The 21,244-nt window shown below is 42.4% G+C and overlaps 2 protein-coding genes across 5 annotated transcripts in view; both read left to right on the top strand.

Moving 5' to 3' along the window:
* The window catches only part of wu:fb80c09 (cell surface glycoprotein 1), a 16,027-nt gene extending 7,677 nt beyond the window's left edge, over positions 1-8,350 (top strand). The window contains exons 4-10 of the mRNA XM_046047361.1: positions 15-1,191; positions 2,360-2,446; positions 3,119-3,214; positions 4,163-4,279; positions 5,223-5,456; positions 6,108-6,457; positions 6,665-8,350. Coding sequence (XP_045903317.1) covers positions 15-1,191; positions 2,360-2,446; positions 3,119-3,214; positions 4,163-4,279; positions 5,223-5,456; positions 6,108-6,457; positions 6,665-7,165 — 2,562 coding nt within the window. The 3' untranslated portion in view covers positions 7,166-8,350. The remainder of the gene's footprint in view (positions 1-14; positions 1,192-2,359; positions 2,447-3,118; positions 3,215-4,162; positions 4,280-5,222; positions 5,457-6,107; positions 6,458-6,664) is intronic.
* A 4,678-nt stretch (positions 8,351-13,028) lies between these two features.
* The window catches only part of adcy9 (adenylate cyclase 9), a 47,667-nt gene continuing 39,451 nt past the window's right edge, over positions 13,029-21,244 (top strand). For all 4 annotated transcript variants that reach the window (XM_046047091.1, XM_046047089.1, XM_046047090.1 and 1 more), the window contains exon 1: positions 13,029-17,102. In XM_046047091.1, coding sequence (XP_045903047.1) covers positions 15,209-17,102 — 1,894 coding nt within the window. In that variant the 5' untranslated portion in view covers positions 13,029-15,208. The remainder of the gene's footprint in view (positions 17,103-21,244) is intronic.

The raw sequence follows: 21,244 nt of genomic DNA, 5'->3' as shown, positions 1-21,244 counted from the left end.
TTTCAGACCCGGAGGTGACTGCAGAGCCAGAGCCTGAAGTCGTTTCAGATCCGGAGGTGACTGCAGAGCTTGAGCCTGAAGTCGTTTCAGACCCGGAGGTGACTGCAGAGCCAGAGCCTGAAGTCGTTTCAGATCCGGAGGTGACTGCAGAGCTTGAGCCTGAAGTCGTTTCAGACCCGGAGGTGACTGCAGAGCCAGAGCCTGAAGTCGTTTCAGATCCGGAGGTGACTGCAGAGCTTGAGCCTGAAGTCGTTTCAGACCCGGAGGTGACTGCAGAGCCAGAGCCTGAAGTCGTTTCAGATCCGGAGGTGACTGCAGAGCTTGAGCCTGAAGTCGTTTCAGACCCGGAGGTGACTGCAGAGCCAGAGCCTGAAGTCGTTTCAGATCCGGAGGTGACTGCAGAGCTTGAGCCTGAAGTCGTTTCAGACCCGGAGGTGACTGCAGAGCCAGAGCCTGAAGTCGTTTCAGATCCGGAGGTGACTGCAGAGCTTGAGCCTGAAGTCGTTTCAGACCCGGAGGTGACTGCAGAGCCAGAGCCTGAAGTCGTTTCAGATCCGGAGGTGACTGCAGAGCTTGAGCCTGAAGTCGTTTCAGACCCGGAGGTGACTGCAGAGCCAGAGCCTGAAGTCGTTTCAGATCCGGAGGTGACTGCAGAGCTTGAGCCTGAAGTCGTTTCAGACCCGGAGGTGACTGCAGAGCCAGAGCCTGAAGTCGTTTCAGATCCGGAGGTGACTGCAGAGCTTGAGCCTGAAGTCGTTTCAGACCCGGAGGTGACTGCAGAGCCAGAGCCTGAAGTCGTTTCAGATCCGGAGGTGACTGCAGAGCTTGAGCCTGAAGTCGTTTCAGAACCGGAGGTGACTGCAGAGCCAGAGCCTGAAGTAATTTCAGAACCGGAGGTGACTGCAGAGCCAGAGCCTGAAGTCGTTTCAGAACCGGAGGTGACTGCAGAGCCTGGGATCGAAGTGGTTACAGAGCCTGAGGTAATTTCAGAGCCTGAACCAGAACCAGAGATCGTGGAGCCAGAGCCTGTTGTAGTGGAGGTCACACCAGAATCTGTAGAGGATGTGGCTGTGGAAGAGGAATCAGTGGAAACCACAGCGGAGGAGGCTCCTGTGGAGGCACCTGTTGATGCGCATGAAATGACAGTGGAGGAGGTGACTGCAGAGGAGCCTGCACAGTCTCAAACCAAAGGTACAAAATGGTAACACCACCTGGGTCTTATAAGTCTAACCTTTTCTGTAGTCATCTCAACAGGTACAACTTAAACGTTTCCCTGGAGGGATCCTGTTACACTTTAGATAAAACTGGGTTGTTTTTGTTGCTTTGTCACCAGTGAGTTGAGACGACTGTATCTGTTGACCAAACTGGATATACACATATATAGAAGAAATTGTATTTATTATTGTTATTCTGTAATCTCTGAACTGGTTCAATATCAGTTGTCAAAAACTGTTTTTCATTTGATCACAGACTAATCATTTTTGTTCGAATTCGAGATGACAAAACACAACGTTTTGAAAAACCTTTTGTCATGAATTATTATATTTTGAAAAAACATACACATCCAGAAGAATTTGGAAACTTTACATCAATGTTGGTGTTGTTTAAGGATCTGCATCTACTCTCTAAGGCATACTTTATCAGTTGTTTCTAAGTTGTAATTAATGGCTTTATTAATGGTTGGTAAATCATTCATAAATGCTATAAAGAGTAGTAAAAGGCCATTAATAGAGACACCTGTGACTGGTGTTTATCCTCATCTTTGTCTTTTTAAGCTAGCAATTTCATTCTAATGAACTATTCATCAAGTTATGGCTCCCAGAGGCGCTTTTTTGTGGATCTAGAGATGATACATCTATTTCCCAGATTTCTTACAACTAGATGAAACATGCTGCTGCTCTGTACGGGTCGTTCTCGAGCAATTTTGTCACAGCCATGCGTACATTTTCGCCACTTCTGACATGTGTGCAGTGTTCATGCACCTTTAGCCCCTTGCACCAGTCGGTGATCGGGCCCTAAAATTAGCAGAGGAAGGGAATAGACATGGATGGATGGAAAACAGCATGATTTAACAGTTTTGGTCTGGTCACACAGCTTGGGAAACCATTTACCTGGGAGAACACATTTATTTTGTAACCATGCCATGTAAGTTTTTACTAACTGTCTTTGACAGCTTTAGTGGATAAGAGAATGTGGTTCATGTCACATGTGTCATGTCACATGTGTCCAAAATAAAATCCAGGTCTTCTTTGTCAGATTATAATAAACTTTATTTATATCACACTTTTAGAGTAAGCATTACTACATTACTGCAGTCACAGGTGAATGCATGTCTGACAGTCTGATCCTCCTCCTCCAGTATCAGCAGGCCTGGCACTGAGGGACCGCTCCCACATTGAGGACACGCTGCGATTGGCTTCTGCTGAACCCTCAGCAGAGTTTTCAGGTAAGGAACAAAGACATCTAAAAAAAATTGTGGTGTAAGGTAATATGCAGGTCTGAATTTCTCTCCTTGCACGTGGAAGACTAGCATCACTCCCACCAACACAGCCTACTGATCAAAAATCGGATGTTCCAAATGTCTCTCTGAACTTTGCTGCGGAAATGCCTGAAGTTCTGAATTGAAATGATTGTTTACAGCTACTTTCTCAACGGACCCCCCCCCCCCCCCCCCCCCCCCCCCCAGATGTGTTTGCATGTGAATGAAAGGAAGTTTGAGACAATTTTGTGGACTTTTCTGCCGAACCCATTCTGAAAATTGCTTCATGATGTCTAGGTCCTGGGGCTGCTATGTGAGATTGTGAATACTATGTATGCCTGTGTGTATGTGTGTGTGAGCGTGCAGACATGTCTTGAGGCAGGTGATTAATCAGTGCAAAAGCGTAACTCTGTCCTCGGCATAAAAGCCTCTTTGTTCTTTTAAAACAGATTGGTTCATTTCAGAGAGGCCAAAGTGCTGCAACAGAGCCAGTCGCCTAATCACCTCAGCTCGATTTAATAAACTTTATGAGGGCGATTCATCATGTACTGCCAAAGCAATTGTTGTAATCGGTAATAGTAGCAAGCACATTAATAACTCTCTCTCTCTCTCTCTCTCTCTCTCTCTCTCTTTCTCCAGCTGCTATGAAGAAGCTGCTGAACATCTACCACACTGCCATCAAGCCAATGGAGCAAGCCTACAAGTACAATGAGCTCAGGCAGCATGAAGTCACAGGTAAAACAGCTTCCTATAGGTGGTTACACTTACAACCGCACGTACAGAAGCATTTACAGTAGTTTGTTTGCATAGGCAAATATCACCAACAGTGTCTCAACGGGCTTGCAGGCCCACATCAGCAACCGTTTTTTGTCTGTTTATGACTCATGATTTATGACTGCTGTAGTGTACAATTGGAAATAATAATAACAAAAAACAATTCTGATCATTTGTATTTCAAATCCTTCCCCTTGACATTTTGTTGTGAGTATTAGTCAGACATCACAACTCTGGCACCAAGTCCACAAAAGATATCATTATTCTGCATAATGGTATTATAAATAAGCAAGCTGATACTTGCTTATTTAGCATTTTCATTATCCAACAGTTAACAGTTAATCTTAACCTGTATCAGTTCACCACACCATGCAGTAATAATTAGGAAGAAATAGAGCCAGGAGCTGATATTATTCAAACCAGTCACACAGAGAAGCACAAAAAGGACTCTGTGCTGAAAATTAATGGGAAAGGTGTGTGGGCCAGACTCCCTACAACTTTGTTCCATCACACTTGAGGGCAGGGAGAATTATTTGTGTGCTAAGGAGCAGGAGGAGGACTTCAAACTGTGCCTTGTGACTGTGAGACCCCTTGTGGTGCAGAATGGGAAGACGTGTACACAATCAGAATGCATGGAGTGTCAGGCGAAAAGTCTGGCCAGTCCTTGTTGAGATAAGTTTTTCTCGGCCAATGTGTTGTATGGATCTAGAGATCAACAGATTCGCCAACATCAACCAGAATGTAATAAATTAGGAGCCTTGCATTCAACAGTATGATACAAGATATTTGTTGCAGCTCCACATGGCTTAATGATGCAACACTTTTTTTCTAAAGCAAATTTTCCAGGTTGGTTGTTTCTCTCTCTCAAACCTTCTCTTTCGGTGCTTGTGTTTGTCACAAACTGTGCAGACGGCGAGGTCACCTCTAAGCCAATGGTTTTGTTCCTGGGGCCGTGGAGTGTTGGCAAGTCCTCCATGATCAACTACCTGCTGGGTCTTGACGGCACCTCACAGGGACTCTACACAGGTTCATTCTGATAAATCCTGATTGTTTGTGACATAGCTTGTAAGTGAAAGCACACAAAAGAAACAGACACACAGCTATTATCCAGCGATAACAAGTGTAAATTACCAGAGTAGTGATGATGATTCTTCATTATATTCATTTATAAAAAAGCTGCTTAAGTTACTCACTCTTTTACTTTTCATGTTTATTCAATGCCCAGCACTTAGTAACTTGTGCAACACAATGAAATTCACTTTTATTTTCCAACATTTCACTTACATTAAAGATATTGTCATTAGGCAAAGTTACTGAAAGTGAGGGACCACACAATAAACATGTCTCCTGGTGAGGTGGGCTATGTTAGCTTCTCGCTTTGCTTTTTAACATTTCATTATCTATGACATTCTATGACATAGTGTAACACTAACGCAAGTAGAGACAAGTCTTAAAGTTAGCAAAGTGATGCAGTAATGTCAGTTACACAGCAATATCTATTTAGTTAAAGTAAGTAGTAAAGTAAAGTAAGATCAAGTTTGCAAACATATATTATAGTAGCCACCATGAGCTACTAGTCATACCAGACCAGGCAGTAGCATCAAAACTCAAAAATTGTGCTTTTTCTAATTTAGAATTTATACAAATAATGATCCATAACATCTACTTATTGTGAGTGAAATCTTTGTCGATCTGTTACGATAGTTCATCCTAAGCTGAATTAATGTATTGATAGTGATTAAACATTAGCTGTTGTTAGTTCTCAGGAAATATGAAGATGTAATTGTGTGCTTAACTAATTTAGCCTTACCTAAGCACACATCAGCAGTAATACATGTTTATACAAGGCAAAATGAATTAAGCAATAATTATTTTAGTACAGTAAAGTATTACCTTATGTATTCTATCAAATATCAGTTAAATACAATATAAATTGTGTTTAATCATTCCCTCTTCATCCCTCCATCAGGTGCTGAGCCCACCACCTCAGAGTACACAGTCATAATGCACGGAGAGAAGTCTCGGACCATTGAGGGCATCGTTATGGCAGCAGACAGCTCCCGGTCCTTCTCACCCCTGGAGAAGTTTGGCCAAGGCTTCCTGGAGCGGCTGGTGGGCATCGAGATGCCCCACAAGCTGCTGGAGAGGGTCACCTTCGTTGACACGCCGGGCATCATTGAAAATCGCAAGCAGCAGGAGAGAGGTGACTGTTACTAATGGAAATATTTTTATGTCAAAGCTGCAGATGGACAATATTAAAAATCTTTTGTTTGTGTCATTGTCATGCTAAAAGTGTTGCCTGCCAGAAAGGAAACGCTTCTGACACAACATCTATGACGATAGGATTTTTAGTTGAAACTTTCTATTTAATCAAAATAGCTGCTCTTTTTGGCAGTCCAATTAATCGAACATCTCAATCACTGATCTGCAACATCAAACGGACATGAGCATCATTAGGCGGTGAATAACTCTGAATTCACTTCTAAACACACACAAACATCGCAACCACAGTGAGTAATGTGTTGTTGTACTGTGTATTAGGTTCATTTATAATGCATTTTAATAGACAGAGGTACCACTAAGATTTTGTGCAGAAAACAAGGAATTCAGATTAATGGTGGTGTGTCACAATACAGTGTGTGTAACTTGTAGCATATTGGGCGAAAACCCGTATAATGTGAAGGTCTGGGTTTTGAAACTGCTGAGGGATCTTTACAGAAAACCACCAGATTTTCTCTGTACAACTGTATGTGCAATTTCCTGAACCAGAATGCCCATTAACAACACAAGTATTACCTGTATCTAAAACCTTTCTTTTCTTGTATTTTATCTTCTCCTCCCTCCTCTCCCTCAGGTTACCCCTACAGTGAGGTCTGCCAATGGTTCATCGACCGAGCTGATCTGATCTTCCTGGTGTTCGACCCCACTAAGCTGGACGTGGGTGGGGAGTTGGAGATGCTTTTCAAGCAGATGAAGGGCCGCGAGTCCCAGATTCGCCTCATCCTCAACAAGGCCGACAGCCTTTCCACACAGGACCTGATGAGGGTCTACGGAGCCCTGTTCTGGAGCATGGCGCCCCTGATCAATGTTACAGAGCCTCCTCGGGTGTACGTCAGCTCCTTCTGGACTCAGGACTACGCTGTGGACACTAGCCGAGGGCTCTTCATGAAGGAGGAGAGCTCTCTGCTGGAGGACCTCAACCAGGTATGACTTGCTTCTGTTGACAATATGATTCCCTGAGTTTAGATCTGGATTTGGTGTTTGCTTCATTAAACTCCAGCTACATTCATCCTAACCACATTTTCAAGAGCTCAGTACACTCATGAGGTAGAGTCCTCTCTGTATGTCTTTCTGATTCCCTCTTCTATCTGTTTATCTTTTCTCCCTCCCTCCGTCTCTTCTGCCCTGCAGGTGATTGAGAATCAGATGGAGAACAAGATCGCATTCATCCGCCAGCATGGGATCCGTGTGCGCATCCACGCCCTGCTGGTGGACCGCTACCTCCAGACCTACTATGACAAGCTGGGCTGGTTTAGCGACCCCTACGAGGTGTTCCAGGACATTGTCAATGACCCGGACAAGTACTACATCTTCAAATCCATTCTGGCCAAAACCAACGTTAGCAAGTTCGACCTGCCCAACAAGGAGGCTTACCAGGACTTCTTCGGTGTGAACCCGGTGTCCGGCCTCAAGCAGCTCTCCTCCCACTGCAGCTGGACCGGCGGCTGCCTGCTGGAGAAGATCGAGAGGGCCATCTCGCACGAGCTTCCAGCTTTGCTCAGCAGTGTCAGCAAGGCCACGGACACGCCTGCCCCAGCGAAGGCTGCGCCAACACCTCCGCCTCCACTCCCTGGCACCTGCGAGGGTCCCGGGTGTGAGGAGAAACCCAAGAATCGCTGGAGGAGGCAGTGAGATGGAGGAGAGGGGATGATGGAGGCGCAGGATGAGGAACAGAGGGGGTAGATGGGTTTCCTGAAATAATCCCTGCTGCTGTGATCTTCAGGACTGGCAATGGGGAGACCGAGCAGTCAGGGAGAACGAGAGTGGAAATGTGCAAAGATGTACCAAGTTAGACCTGGGTCAGAATATTTCTTAATAGGCCTTCTTGTTTTTACCTGCATGGAGTACCAGCCAGGAGGCTTTTACTATTTTGGGACAGTTCAGATAAGTTGTAGATGACAGAGAAGTTTACCCAACAGATTTTTAAATACTTTTCTATGACTGTATAACAACTCTCTGGTACACACTGTTCTGTGCACCCTCCTGATACTTAGGTAGGTCAGAAGGTTTTGTAGAGAAAGAATTGCAGAAAAAGAGGTTTGTCAGCAACTTTCTGAAGCCAATAATGTCTGCAAAACGTGATGAATGTCTGCAGGTGAAACAAACTTCCAAAACATGATAACAGAAAAAACATCTCTCTTCTTATATAATGTTTCAAGTTAATGAAATCAGAGAAGGATTGTCTTCTTACATCTCACTGTTTTCAAGTTTGTAAAGTTTTTGTTTTCTTCAGTGTAAGATGCCAGCAGTGATTGTACTCCTACAGTGATGCAGTAAATTTTGTCTTCTGTGTTGTTTGCAAAGTCTGAAGATTCAGTCAAACTGCTGTGCTGTGTTTTTACAGTTAAATCAAGTGTAGTTATCATGGCAGGGCGCATATTTTAAACGGTGGGACAATGAAATAGGGTGCTCTCGTAGTGTTTTATTTAGCAGTGATTCAACCATGTTTTGTCACTGTTGCACTATTGTATACTGTACTGTCATTGTTTTGTCTGTATTGTACTATATACTACGTTCATTACAAAAACAAGTTTTATTTTAACACTTCTCTACACTGAGACTGAATTGACTGAATACAACCAAGGAATTCTCCTCAAAACTCCGTCATTTAATCGTAGCTTTTTGTTCATGTAAGCCTGTATTTAATGCCAACTGGGCCTTTTCAGCCCTCTGAACAGTTGCTAGTTTTACCTCAACACGGCTGCACACCACGTGGGCATTTCCTTTAAAAATGTCATCTTTTTCTCATTCTTTTAGGTCTGTTTGTAATTGTCATTCTTTTGAGTGATTTCTTTTGATTAAACAACAACAAAACTTCAGCAGGCTTGGTTTCCTTTGTAAGGCCACAAAGAAATTAGCCTACAGATAAAATCTCTTTCACAGAAATAATGCATAATTCATATCTTTTGGTTGTTTAGCCCCAAAATGCAGTAATGTATGGGCTCAACACAAGCAAAAAGCACTGGCTCTCATCCTCACAACACTCTGCTCTGGAGTAAAGAAACCTTCAGCATAAAATAGAGCAGGCTAACTTGTTCATACATAACAGCGTTGTATGGATCAGTAACATGAATAAAGGTGTAACAGCTGGGTGAGTACGCGTTAGCCCTGCACCCATTAACAATGTTTTTTTGATAGCTGTTGGTTAATTAGACCCTGCGGTGACTGAAAACAGCCACCAGGAGGCGCCTCTATTCAGCGTGTTAATCAGCAGAGGACATGGCATGTTGCATGGAAGAAAGAAACTTTTATCACTTATATCAGCTGCCCAAGTTTACCTTTTAATACAAAGAAAGGAAGAGAAAAGGAGAAATTTCCCTACTAGGACAAATAAAACACATGGAGAAAACATCTCCAAGAGTTTTAGCAACTATACTGTACTGTACTTTATTGGTATTTTATCAAAAGAGGACACAATTATATCGTTACACTAATCCATTTAGTGATAATCCATTTGCCTAGCCTATGAATGTTGTTTTACTTTTCTCTGCTGATAGTTTGTCATGATTAAATCTTTACATATACTGTATATATACAGAGATGGATCTCTGTGTTAATAAGTCAGGTGTGAGTTCATTCAAAGCATTGAATAAATTTTTTGTCTGCCAAGAGGAGTGTGGATGTGTTTGTGTGTGTGTGTGTGTGTGTGTGTGTGTGTGTGTGTGTGTGTGTGTGTGTGTGTGTGTGTCTGAATGGCAATTCAGTCTGATTGTCAAGGTATAGCAGGTATACAGCAGGTGGTGGTCAAACCGAAATTATTCTATAAACATTTTCTCTTCAAGGCTGTCAGTGTCCTGTGGATACCCCTTCAGTGACACAGTGGACAGTAACATAAATATTCTAAATATTTGCATCCTTTCCATTCATTGATTTTCCCTTAGTGCACTAGAGGAAAAGTCAAGGGACCACCAAAATCATTAGGATACATCATCTGGGAACCAGGAATGTCTGTACACAGTTTTGTGTTAATCCGTCGAGTAGATGTTGAAATATTTCACAGGATAGCCAAAGTGAAAACTTTTACCTGCTGGTGGCACTAGAGGAAAGTCACTGGACCACTAAAGTCATTAGGATACATCAGTTCCAAGGAAATCCATCCTTTCACAAGTAGTGTCATACGGGCCTATTTGTCACCGTATGTTTTGGCATCTTGTCTCCTCACTGGTACTTCTCTCAAATACTTGGAAGAAAATATGCAGCTGTCCTACAGCTGACCCTGAGCTCTAAGGCAAGAAGTTAATTTTCCCACAGCAGTCATAAGAATATCATATAAACGACACCAGGATGACACAAACACTCGCGCGCCACACGGCATGAATACACCTGTGTAAATATGTGTTTGAGCTCATATTCTGTGTATAATATGTGCTCCCAGGTTTTAGGCACTCTGTTAACACAGTTATCAGTGCAGCTTTATCTCTATAAACAGGCCTCTCTTGTTAGCTCTCAAACATAAGCTCAAACACACACACGTACACACATACACACACACACACACACACACACACTTGAACAATGCGTAGAGGCTTACTTGGTTTATTGGATTCAAAGTTTAAACATCTTTGCTTCTTCAAAGGATGAGGATACACACGCTCACAAGTACTGAATCAGCACTATAACTCTGTTACCTTGAGTGTCTTCTTGCTATTCACCTGCTGTTCACAATCTCATCTCCTCACTGATTCCACCTGATAATACAACATGGTCCATAGAAATGCCAGTGTGGTGTCCATTAGTGCTAATGAAGCAGATACCACCTTGAATATTTAATAGCCTATGAATACATACATGCCTTAGACATGTATACGTGTTTCCACTGCACGATTTGCCCTGGATAGTTCTTATTGTGTAATAGTTCACCGAGGCAAAGTAAACCATTCTTCTTTATTCCTGACTCCTGGTATTTCCTTTTTTCAGTATATTTGGCCTTGGAGATTACATTTTTGCCAAAGTGACACGTTCCTTTCATAGCTCTTTAATATCTACATTCTGTGGTCTATTTGCATAGTGGAAATGTCAAAAACTATTTCCCTACGGTCAGTATTAAACACATCCCAGAATATATTGTGCTACAAATAGGAATATAGCCTTCTAAAGTTAATGGTAATACTACATTAAAACAATGTAATGAAAGAAAATTGATTGTCAAGAACATTCACTTTCCATCTCACTCCTGCTTTGTTTTTTTTTATTAATATAAAGACCACATTTCCAAGAAAACCCTTTACACAAAAACACCATTGCTGCATGACATTTTGCCTGTTTGCAAGTGTTTTTACCATCTGTCTTTTCATTATCTGTCTTATTATTGTTATTTTCACTAAACCTGACCTCACCTCAAATACAGTCAGAGCGCTTTTACTGGCAACTAGACTAACAAGATTAAAAATATAAAATATTAGTTATACAAATAAAAAGGAATGTATTAGATTTCATATTTTTCCTATACATCACACTGAACTACATCCCATGGATATGGACTGCATGCACAGCTTCATCACTCTCAAAACAGATTTGTGAAGGATCCAGATCTCATCTCAAAAGACCCGCACAAAACACACCTCAGCTGCATATTGGATATTTGTTGATGCAATGTACAAGACAGATGTAGGTAATTAGGCTACATTATTTGCTTCACTCAGTCAGGGACAGAAGGCAAACTGAGCTATACTACTGCCAATTGCCAATTTTAGGAGGTGTTATCACATAAAACAAGTAGAGTAAAGGATTACTGCTCCCGGGCACTGACAATAGCCTATAATATTTTGAAAATGGTAAACAAAATTAAAATAAATAACTGAGCTTTTATGAGTAGCCTATTAAATTCAAACGTTAACATCTAATTTTATGCATGTCTCAAAAGGCATTAATATTATACTGAGATGTCATATTGTCCTACTTCACTGCATTAACATTTAGGCCTATTAGAGACACGTCTATCAAACTAACTGGTCCACGCTGCTCGAAGGTGTGGTGGGGATCAGTACACCAAAGTTTAGCTAATTAACATGCCCCTTCCAACGTCTTGTGATGCTTACATAAAGACTGGCACCTATAAATTGAAACCTTCCTTGAAAATACAGTTTCAAGTTTTAGGCAGTACTAACGTTACTCGAAAAAATATTGTCTCTGCTTGAGTGTGAAAGAGTTTATATAGAAATTATATCTTAAACAAACAACAACAAAAAACACGTCTGTAACTGTCATTAATAGCGTTTATAAGCACAATAGGTTGACTCATTAGCATTAGCAACTCATTCAGCTAGATGAGTGTGAGGGGTGATAATCGTTTGCTGTAGAAAAGACAGTAAACATTAGTGGTGGTGGTTTAAAAAGTAGTTATGGCAATTGTCCACATTGAACAGAGCTCCACTCTGGACCCGCACCCACCACCAAGTGTCAAGTTAGGCAGAGACAACCAGCCAGATGACGGAGGTCACCGTCTGCCTTCAAATTAAAGCCGCTAAATAGTTTAGTATTTCACTTTGGTAACCTTACTTGTTAAATACTTAACTCACTTAGGTTTGGCGTTAGTTTGTAAAATAATTTACATTTGTGTTGTGCTAGTAATTATGCTTAACATACACGTCAACCTCTTGTTAACAGTAAAGTTAGCCTTTAAGAGCTATGCTTAAATTTAATGATCCCGAGTGGCCACTTATCTTCAATAAATAAATACGAATATAAGAAATGAAATAGTAACTTTCATACCGGAAATGCATAGCATTGAGAGCAGTTTGTGATTATCTATCATTAGAACTTGTAGCCATATTAACTGTATGTCATGACGGAATCACTAACTGTCCAAATACAACCATAGTAAATTAACAGTGAATTTGTTATGTAGGCCTTATTATTTTCCCATATAGTAGCCTATAGCATTAAATTTAGTTCAGTGTTGACGGTGCCTGTACACAGGCCAATTCTGACTGGGTTAACATTGTCTATGATGATGATAAAAACAGGAATCACTGTTTGTGAAATTCAATAAACTATAGCCTACTTTAAACCATAAACTAATACTATGACCAGTCTGTCTTGGGGCTGTTGTAAGATAGGCTACATAACAAATGTGAATGTTGTGGGTTGTAATCCTATGGTTGTAATGTTAGCAAATAAGTTAGCTAACGTTAGCATGAGGTCAGTTATTGCTAATGTTACTATCGATACCGATTTTGACGTCGTTGTTGTATATATTTTGTTTTTAATGTATCCTAGCTTATTTGTTTACTTTCACTTGTTTTCACTTTGGGATTTTGTGGGCTGTAATGACATAACCTTATGTTTTTTGTCAGTGTGAATGATCTTCTCTAACCAACAAAACACAGTTCATCGCCCTTCAAAGCTTCAATGTATTGGATAACTTTGTCTTTTCATGACCACAAGCCACCGCGAACGGCATTTAAAAAAAATCACGCTTATTGGCCTCATTGAGAGGCAAGACCGGAAACCGTGTTTTTTTTAAAAGGTGGTTTGCTTGACAGGCTGGTCCCACCAACCCGAACCGCCACAACAGCTGGGGGAGGATTTCCGACCCAGTCACAGCGAAGATGGTGGCAACTACGGCAGTGGAGGTATTGCGTTCGCCCGGATAAAACGGAAAACCAACCGCAAAACTCCCGCCGCGTGTCTGTTTTATTTAGCCCCCAACTCAGCGGAGAGCTATATCTGGGGGGAAAAGGGAGGCAACCAGCGGCAGACGGAAGAGGACGCACCACAGCCGGAGCGCACAGTGTTGTGTTTGTTGGACACATGCATGCCAGCGAAAACTAGTGCTACACAGACCTAAGGAATTGGTTGAGATAAGGAGATAGTGCCGTTTGTGGGCGGTTTTTGATAATCCCACCGCGGAGTTATCCAAGGGTTTCCCTTTATTGCTCTGGGGGGTGTCTACTTCTTTGCTCTGGGGAATGCAAGGGGAGGAAATCCAGCCTCAGCTCCAAATAACCAGAGACTCTTAAACTGGGTCTCCTCTCCAAACGCAGGAAATACGGCCTGGGAAAAAAAGTTTGGGATCTTTTGGAAACGAGAGGTCGCTGACGATTTGCACGCGTTTTACGACGTGTTTTTTTTTTTTAAAACTCTTACGTTTTTTTGTATTAAGCGCCCGTGCTTTCCATAGAATAAGTTGAAGAAAAGTAGTGAAATGTTACACGCCGTTGGTGTTGTTATTGCAAGAGTTTTGATCATCACTATTTATAGACCAGCCTGTTCCGACAGAGGCTGTTCCCCATAGCTGTACATTTTGCCAACTGCGCGCAACAAGTTGCAGACACTCCCAGCAGAGGCAAAGCCACACGAATTTGGGCCAGCGGACGGTATTTTCTGCGCTTCTCTTTTCGGATTACGCGTCTTTGAATAGCGCACACCCCTCCCCGACCCCCTCTTTGGAAGGCAGAGGGGGAATAAACGGTGGCGATCCGGAGAGGGAGTTCAGGAAAGGACGGGGCTGGATCCGTGGGAATAGGCCTGCCTGTCAGGCCTCTTATGATCTGGATCTCGGACTGGACAGGGCTCCAAAATAACTCAGTCTGCAATATTTTCAAGGACCCGCTGGAATACACATGTATGGAGATAAGTAATGCAAATCCTTAGCACACTGAGCCATGCATGAGAAGGGAGACAGAGGAAGGTAAAACAGCCTTAATTACAGATCACTCACTTTTTTTAATTAAAGGAATTAACAATTTTTATCTCATTTTAGGCCGGCATTCATTTTTATGTGAAACGTTCACAGCATATAAAGTAAGCTACTTTATGTAAAACGAGAGAAGTGTTTTAAGTGAGGAATGACAAGCACACTTTTGATTATAGTTTTGATGCTTTATAGTGACGGAATTCACAATGTCCACACATATTTATTTTAGCACTGCTTGCTGTTCATAACGACAACAATTCTTTGGGTGTGTTTTAAGAGGGGAAAAAGAAGTGCCAATGGGCCATTTGTCGCGCATGTCGTGGAGATAAGAGGGACAGTGTTACTTTTGTAGCCACTTGTTGTGCACAGAGCCAACTGTTGATAGCTTGTATCTATATCTTCACATACAATGAAGTCCTGGACCTGAACGCTGTTTTTTCACGCAAACATTGAGTTTGAATGAAGAAGAATCTGGGCTTTTTTTCTGTCTGACTTTCTAATGTCAGCGGTATCGAAAGACAGGAGGTAATTTCCAGTCATGTAACGTCAGGGACTGACTTGATGAAGGCATAAAACCCCGTTGCATCACTAACCATTCCTTTCCGAGAAGGATGTTCAATTCAGGAGGCAGAAAGAGTGATGACAGTGTTTTTACCGCAGCTGGAGAGAAAGCTGGGCTCCAACCCAGAGCCTCTTTGGAGAAGGATACATGTAATGTGAGTACTGACGCAAACCCGGGGACGGATAATGAACTGCTCAAGAAACTGGAACGGCGCGTCTTGCGTGAGTGAGAGTGCAGGCTGCTGTGTGCGTAGCAAAGACGTCTGTGCCGTGCTCACCATTCATGCAGTGTGATTATTTCAACAAACACCTTTGCTCTCACTGTCTGCCACTATCTCCCCGCCGCCTCCCCTCCGTGCCACACGTGCACACACGGCGCCCACGCACCGCGTCTAATTGCCTGAGCACCATCAGAAGATATTAATATTTAACATCTCTCCAGCACCAGCCCCCCTTTCCTCGTCACATCAGTCAATATGGCCACTCTGCAACATCACCGGCAGCTTCTCAAGCACGGCACGGAAGTGAGCTGCGACTCCAGCGGGGATGGCGCCGTGACAGTGCGGATTACCAACAGTGCGCCACACGTGCATCAACATGAGCCACTGAGGCCGGCCAACAGTGGAGCAGGAGCAGCTGGAGGCTATGGGGCTGTGAGTAAAATGAACCCTAACCTCCACAAATACAGTATCTCCTCCAGCTGCAGCTCAGCAGACTCCAGACCAGCTGCGACCTCCACTTTGAGGGTGCATAGGAAGGCACCACCGCTGTTTGAACGCTCTGCTGCCCAGTGCTGGGACCCCAAGTTTGACTCCCCCATCCTGGAAGAGGCATGCCAAGAGAGGTGCTTTCCGCAGACACAGCGGCGCTTCCGTTATGTGCTCTTCTACCTGGCAGTGGCAGCTGTACTCTGGGGGGTGTACTTTGGGGTCAATAGTGACCGCTGCAACCCCATGACCTTCTTAGCTTCCACTGCCTGCTTTCTAGTCCTCCTAGTGCTCCTCTTTTTGTTCACCTTCACCCAGCCCTACACATGGCTGTACAACCAAACCTCCTTACTCCTGATCGCGGTCACCTTCGCCATCACTTTAGCTCCACAGATACAGACTGCTGGCTACACTGAGCTAGAGTGGGCTGGCGGTGGGAATGCCTCACGTCTCTCACCAGATAAAGTAGCACCACATCCAACCCCTTGCATCTCCCCCGTGGGCACCTTTTCCCTGTGCATGGAGGTTCTGTTGTTGTTATACAGTGTCCTCCATGTCCGTCTGTATGCCTCGGTGATGCTGGGGCTCCTGTATTCTATATTATTTGAGGCATTAGAATGGCTGCCATTGCTTCAAAGGAGTTATGACACTACTGGATGGGGGACAGGACCAGTGGGTTCAGGTTCTGGTTGGGAAGGCGACACCCTCCGCTGGCTGGGCCCGGCCAAAGCTCTGCTCCACCTGTGTGCCCATGTCATTGGCATCCACCTGTTCATTATGTCTGAGGTGCGTTCCCGCAGCACCTTCCTCAAAGTGGGCCAGGCTATAATGCATGGCAAAGACTTAGAGGTGGAGAAGGCCTTAAAGGAGCGTATGATCCACTCTGTCATGCCAAGGCGAGTTGCAGATGAGCTGATGAAGCAAGGTGATGATGAGGGCGGTGGTGAGAACTCTGGCAAGCGTTATTCCTCTGGGGCTTGCTCTGCCTCAGCTGTCTCAGTGGGTGGAGGAGGAAGTGTTGGAGCTCCACAAGCCCAAAGTGCCACAAACCCCAAGAATCACCCTCACAACAATCACAAACGCAAGAAGACCTCCATCCCCCGTGCACAGATAATCTTCCGGCCTTTCAATATGAAACGCATGGAGCCTGTCAGCATCCTCTTTGCGGACATTGTGGGTTTCACGAAAATGTCTGCCAATAAGTCAGCACCAGCCTTGGTCGGCCTTCTCAATGATCTGTTTGGACGTTTCGACCGGCTCTGTGAATTAACCTGTTGTGAAAAGATCAGTACCCTGGGAGATTGCTACTACTGTGTAGCTGGCTGCCCTGAGCCCAGACCGGATCACGCCTACTGCTGCGTGGAGATGGGCTTGGGCATGATTCAGGCCATCGAGCAGTTCTGCCAGGAGACATGTGAGACTGTCAGTATGCGTGTCGGCGTCCATACGGGCACCGTGCTGTGTGGGATCCTGGGAATCAAGCGCTTCAAGTTTGATGTATGGTCAAATGATGTCAATCTGGCTAACTTGATGGAGCAGCTCGGTGTGGCGGGCAAGGTCCACCTGTCAGAAGCTACTGCTCAATTCCTGGATGACCATTACCAGAGGGAGGATGGGCAGGTGGTGGAGCGAGCCGGGCAGAGTGTGGTGGAGAAACTGAAGGGTAAGTGGCTGTTTACTTCTGACTTCCTCACGAGTTCTCTACTTAAACTGAAAGTCAGTGTGCTGAAGTTAAACATTTATTTATATAAATTCAAGGAAATCACAAAGAGAGAATCACTGGTACGGAACGCAGATTCTACAGATTACTGGTTATTAATGTAAAAGATTAGCAATTTAATAAAAATACCTAGAAGTTTATCTTTAAAGTGTGTGATAAAATACTCAACATTGCAGAAAAAGCTTAACACATATGATAACAAGAAGAGGAGGACATTACAGTTAAGTCTAACGTGATATAATAAAAGTTGAAAGCCTGCATTGTCTGAACATGTAGCAGCTGGTCATCGAAGTTGAGTGGGGTCATTAGGCAAAAATATGTAATCTGACCAGTTAGTCTGGTTGAAATGGACTACCAACAGAAGCAGGAGCTCAGGCTACAAAGAAATTTGAGCACCAGGAAGAGAGATGTGTTTTGGTTTATATCAATTGGAAAGCATTCAACATTCAGTATACCAAATATCAGTGTCACTGTCTTGTAAACAGAATTCATTAAACCAATTAAAGTAAAATAAAATCTGTGAAAAATGGAGCACACAGGTTTATGCTATTTTGTTGCTCAAGTACATATATTACCAGGTCTATAATGACCTTGATTGCCTTATGCTATCAGTGGTTTCATACAAATTTGTATTTCTTATTTTGGTGCAGCACTCTGCAGATTTATTTTGGAGCTCCTTATCTGAATGTCAGAGGCTTGTGTCATTGATATTAGAACCTTTAATCTCCAAATACAACACATGCATTTGAAATCCAACAACTTTCATAGTAACACCATTAATGGATGCTTACAGCCAACACGTCCTTGTACCTAAACAGCAAAATATGTCGACTGTCAGTTTTCCCAAAACGACATCGATAACAGTTCCTTAAAATAACCTATATGACCGATGGAAAGCATTAGTCCTTACTGGACCTTAAGTATGTTAAACCTAACCAGTTTGGTTGGGTTTAGAAAACAAAACTACTTGGTTGAGTTTAGGAAAAGATTATGGTTTGGGTTAAAATTAGTCACGTGATGCAAGTCCTGTAAGTAACCTACATAACATTATTTAACTTGTAGACAGAAGGACTGATGCTGACTGGTCGATGTTCTTCATTCTTTCTAAACTTCACTCAGTATTTTGATGTCAGTATATTATTTATTTTACTGACAATTTAGATTTATTTCCAGTTAGGGCGGGCAATAAAACAATTATGATAATGATCCCAATATAATTTTCCTCAATAACAATATAACAAATGTTCAATAAATGTTTGATTTAATTCATTTGAATCACAAACAAATCAGGATTTAATTTTTCTATTGAGATATTTATTTTATTGAGGAAAATTGACAATAAAATATTTTACTTAATTTTTTAAATTATAATAATAGTATACTATTTATTTTAAGTCATATCGCAATAGTGAACAATGCAGATTGTGCATCACAGACTTTCCTCATATCGTGGAGGTCCAGGGCTGAACAGCTTTACTGTTTTTAGGCAGGTATTGTACTGGACTGGACTAAATTTGATTAAACAGGTTGAATATCATATTGTTTACGTGATGGCGGTGGTGATGGCGGTGGTGATGGCGCATAGATAAGATACTTGCCTTTGGTGTGGGAGACCTGGGTTCGACCTGGGTTCAATTCCCACTGTGAGAGATCCACCACTGTGTTCCTGATGGGTGGGTGTAGAGACACCAGGCAGAGGGTAAAGGATATGGAAAGAAATTTGACTTGACTGTCCACAACAAACATCCACTGCTTATATTGAGTTCTTATGCATGTGCACACACACACACACCCTCAGTCTGTCTCAATACACTGTGGAAAGCAGCATCAATGGAAGTAATCTCTCCAGCAGGGAATTCCTCTTGGGCTGTCTAATCTTAGTCTCTTGCTAACAGAGACTATCTGTTCTATTGTCAGGCGTTATATCAGAGTGCATTCACACTTGGCTCTAAATGGTGCCATCACCATTCTCTCTCTATTTCCAGACTGGGGAACAGTGACAGAGTGAGATATTGACATGGAGCTTTTGTTGAGGGAGAGAAAGCGGATGATGGTATCGAATTCCCCGCTGAAACAGAGACCCACCGTTTCTTGCTCAAAGAAAGAGATGACCTTAATAGAGAAAGAGGGTTTGATCCAGTCTTTTTTTTTTTTTTTTTTTTTTGTTGTTGTTGTTGTAGAGAAACGGACATGGTTTCCTTTTGAGAGAAATCAACATACCACTTCATGTTGAGAGAAACAAATAACCAGAATCCCATGTAACTGCTACTTTGTGTAGGAGACAAAGAGGCGGGAGAAATTTGTCAAAGTGACTTGGGGTGAAATCAATGAACAAATCAGTTTTTTTTAAGTGTTTGTTATGTTAGTTTGCTCATCCTAAATTTGACATTTCCCAGACGTTTGTCACACCACCAGAATACCTTGAGTTTTATAAGACATCTTTTCCTCTGAGGACAAAGTCCATTCTCTGTGCAGTTTGTTAGAGTTGCCACTTGCTCAATTTATAGTGTAGTTCCAAACTTTTGGAGGATGTTGGCTCCACTCATCCCTCTCAGTGGGCCCAGTGTCACTTCTAACCTATCTATCAAAATCTTTTACAATATTGACTTAAGACTGTCAAATGCAAATTGAGCTATAACTCTTCTCTATTATTTTCCATTCTCTTCCATCCCATTCAAAGTACACAAACAGTAAATACCTATTCCATTCTTTGGTTTGGAAATAGGTTATACGGCAGTTAATGATCCCCAGTACTTTTACAGACACAGTGTCTCTTTCCCTTGTCTTGACACCTTCAGTATCTTTCTATATTTTTCAGTATTATCTAAGCGAAATAGTTTGGTGTATTTCTTTAATTCCCCACCCCTTTCTGTCTGTTAGCTCTTCTGTCTCTATGCTTTGCATCTTTCTCTGCATCCTTTTCTTTTACGTTCCACACCTCATCCTCGTTGTGTTATCACATTCATTGCCTCAGTCTCTCACTTGTCACCCAGGCCTGTACATGTGGTCTGTTGTGTAACACTCCTTTAGTGCTGCCTCGCTGTCTATAGTCGAGGCTTTGCTGTAGATCCCCCAGCAGGCCGAATGAAATCGCGCTTTCACCTATTCTCTTTCTGTTAGTTCCTAAATACCCATCACCTGCTCTCCTTTAAACAACAACTCCTTTAAACTAACCCTAACCAAGCTTTGTTTGACCATGAAAGCAGCCAGTTAATAAGATGCTGTAGTATCAGAAACTGTAAGTGATCAATGTAATGGATTGTGAGGGATGATGCAGCGGCAAACAATCTCTGCTTTGTCAAGACTATCTTAACTGCCAATTCTCGCACATTTGCTGTATGTATTTCATGAAAGATGCAGGGATGACTCATACTTCTGTTGACAAATGCATTACAGTGTTCCCCCTAGGATGGAGTTGCAGCAGCAGAGCAAATTGTTTTGTCCGCTCACAAAGCACACCCTGCTTTATATCTGCATATAAAACACCAATAACCCCTAACCCCCTCCCCCAATAACATTTTATGTTTTCCAATGAAAAAATATGCAATTTCACATCATTTTGGACCATTATTATTACCACATATGTACACAAAGTTGGAAAAGCTAGAGTAGATACATGCTTTCCATAATGATTTTACCTTCATGGCGCAGCACCCATGGTGTTTTGGGCCTCACCTCCTAAGGTAGGGAAACCCTGTTAATATGACGATAATTCATATTTGCCTTTTTATATCTTAAATGTCAAAAGTTGTAAATTATGTGTAGAAATGAATATTAAAAAATAGGAAACTTGTAAGAACCAGCATATTTATTCACTCCCTTCTGTACAATTACCAAGCAGTAAATTATTTTGTAATTAATAAATTATTAATTGTATATTAAAATCCAAAAGAAACATCTCCTCATTAGCTTAAAGGTGACTAGTTACTAGAACCTCAGTTCCTCCATGGTTACCATCTTTCTTTTATTTTCTAACAAATCAGTTTACAAACTCATTTGAAAACTGAAATATAATTTAACTATCAAGATATACAGTATGTTTACATGACAGAGCTGTGCACTAGTTTAGTCCAAGCTTGTACCTG

This window comes from Micropterus dolomieu, linkage group LG04 (assembly GCF_021292245.1).
Source record: "Micropterus dolomieu isolate WLL.071019.BEF.003 ecotype Adirondacks linkage group LG04, ASM2129224v1, whole genome shotgun sequence".
NCBI classification, from domain to species: domain Eukaryota; kingdom Metazoa; phylum Chordata; class Actinopteri; order Centrarchiformes; family Centrarchidae; genus Micropterus; species Micropterus dolomieu.
The sequence above is the reverse complement of the archived record's forward strand: the minus strand, read 5'-3'. Positions and strand labels throughout refer to the sequence as shown.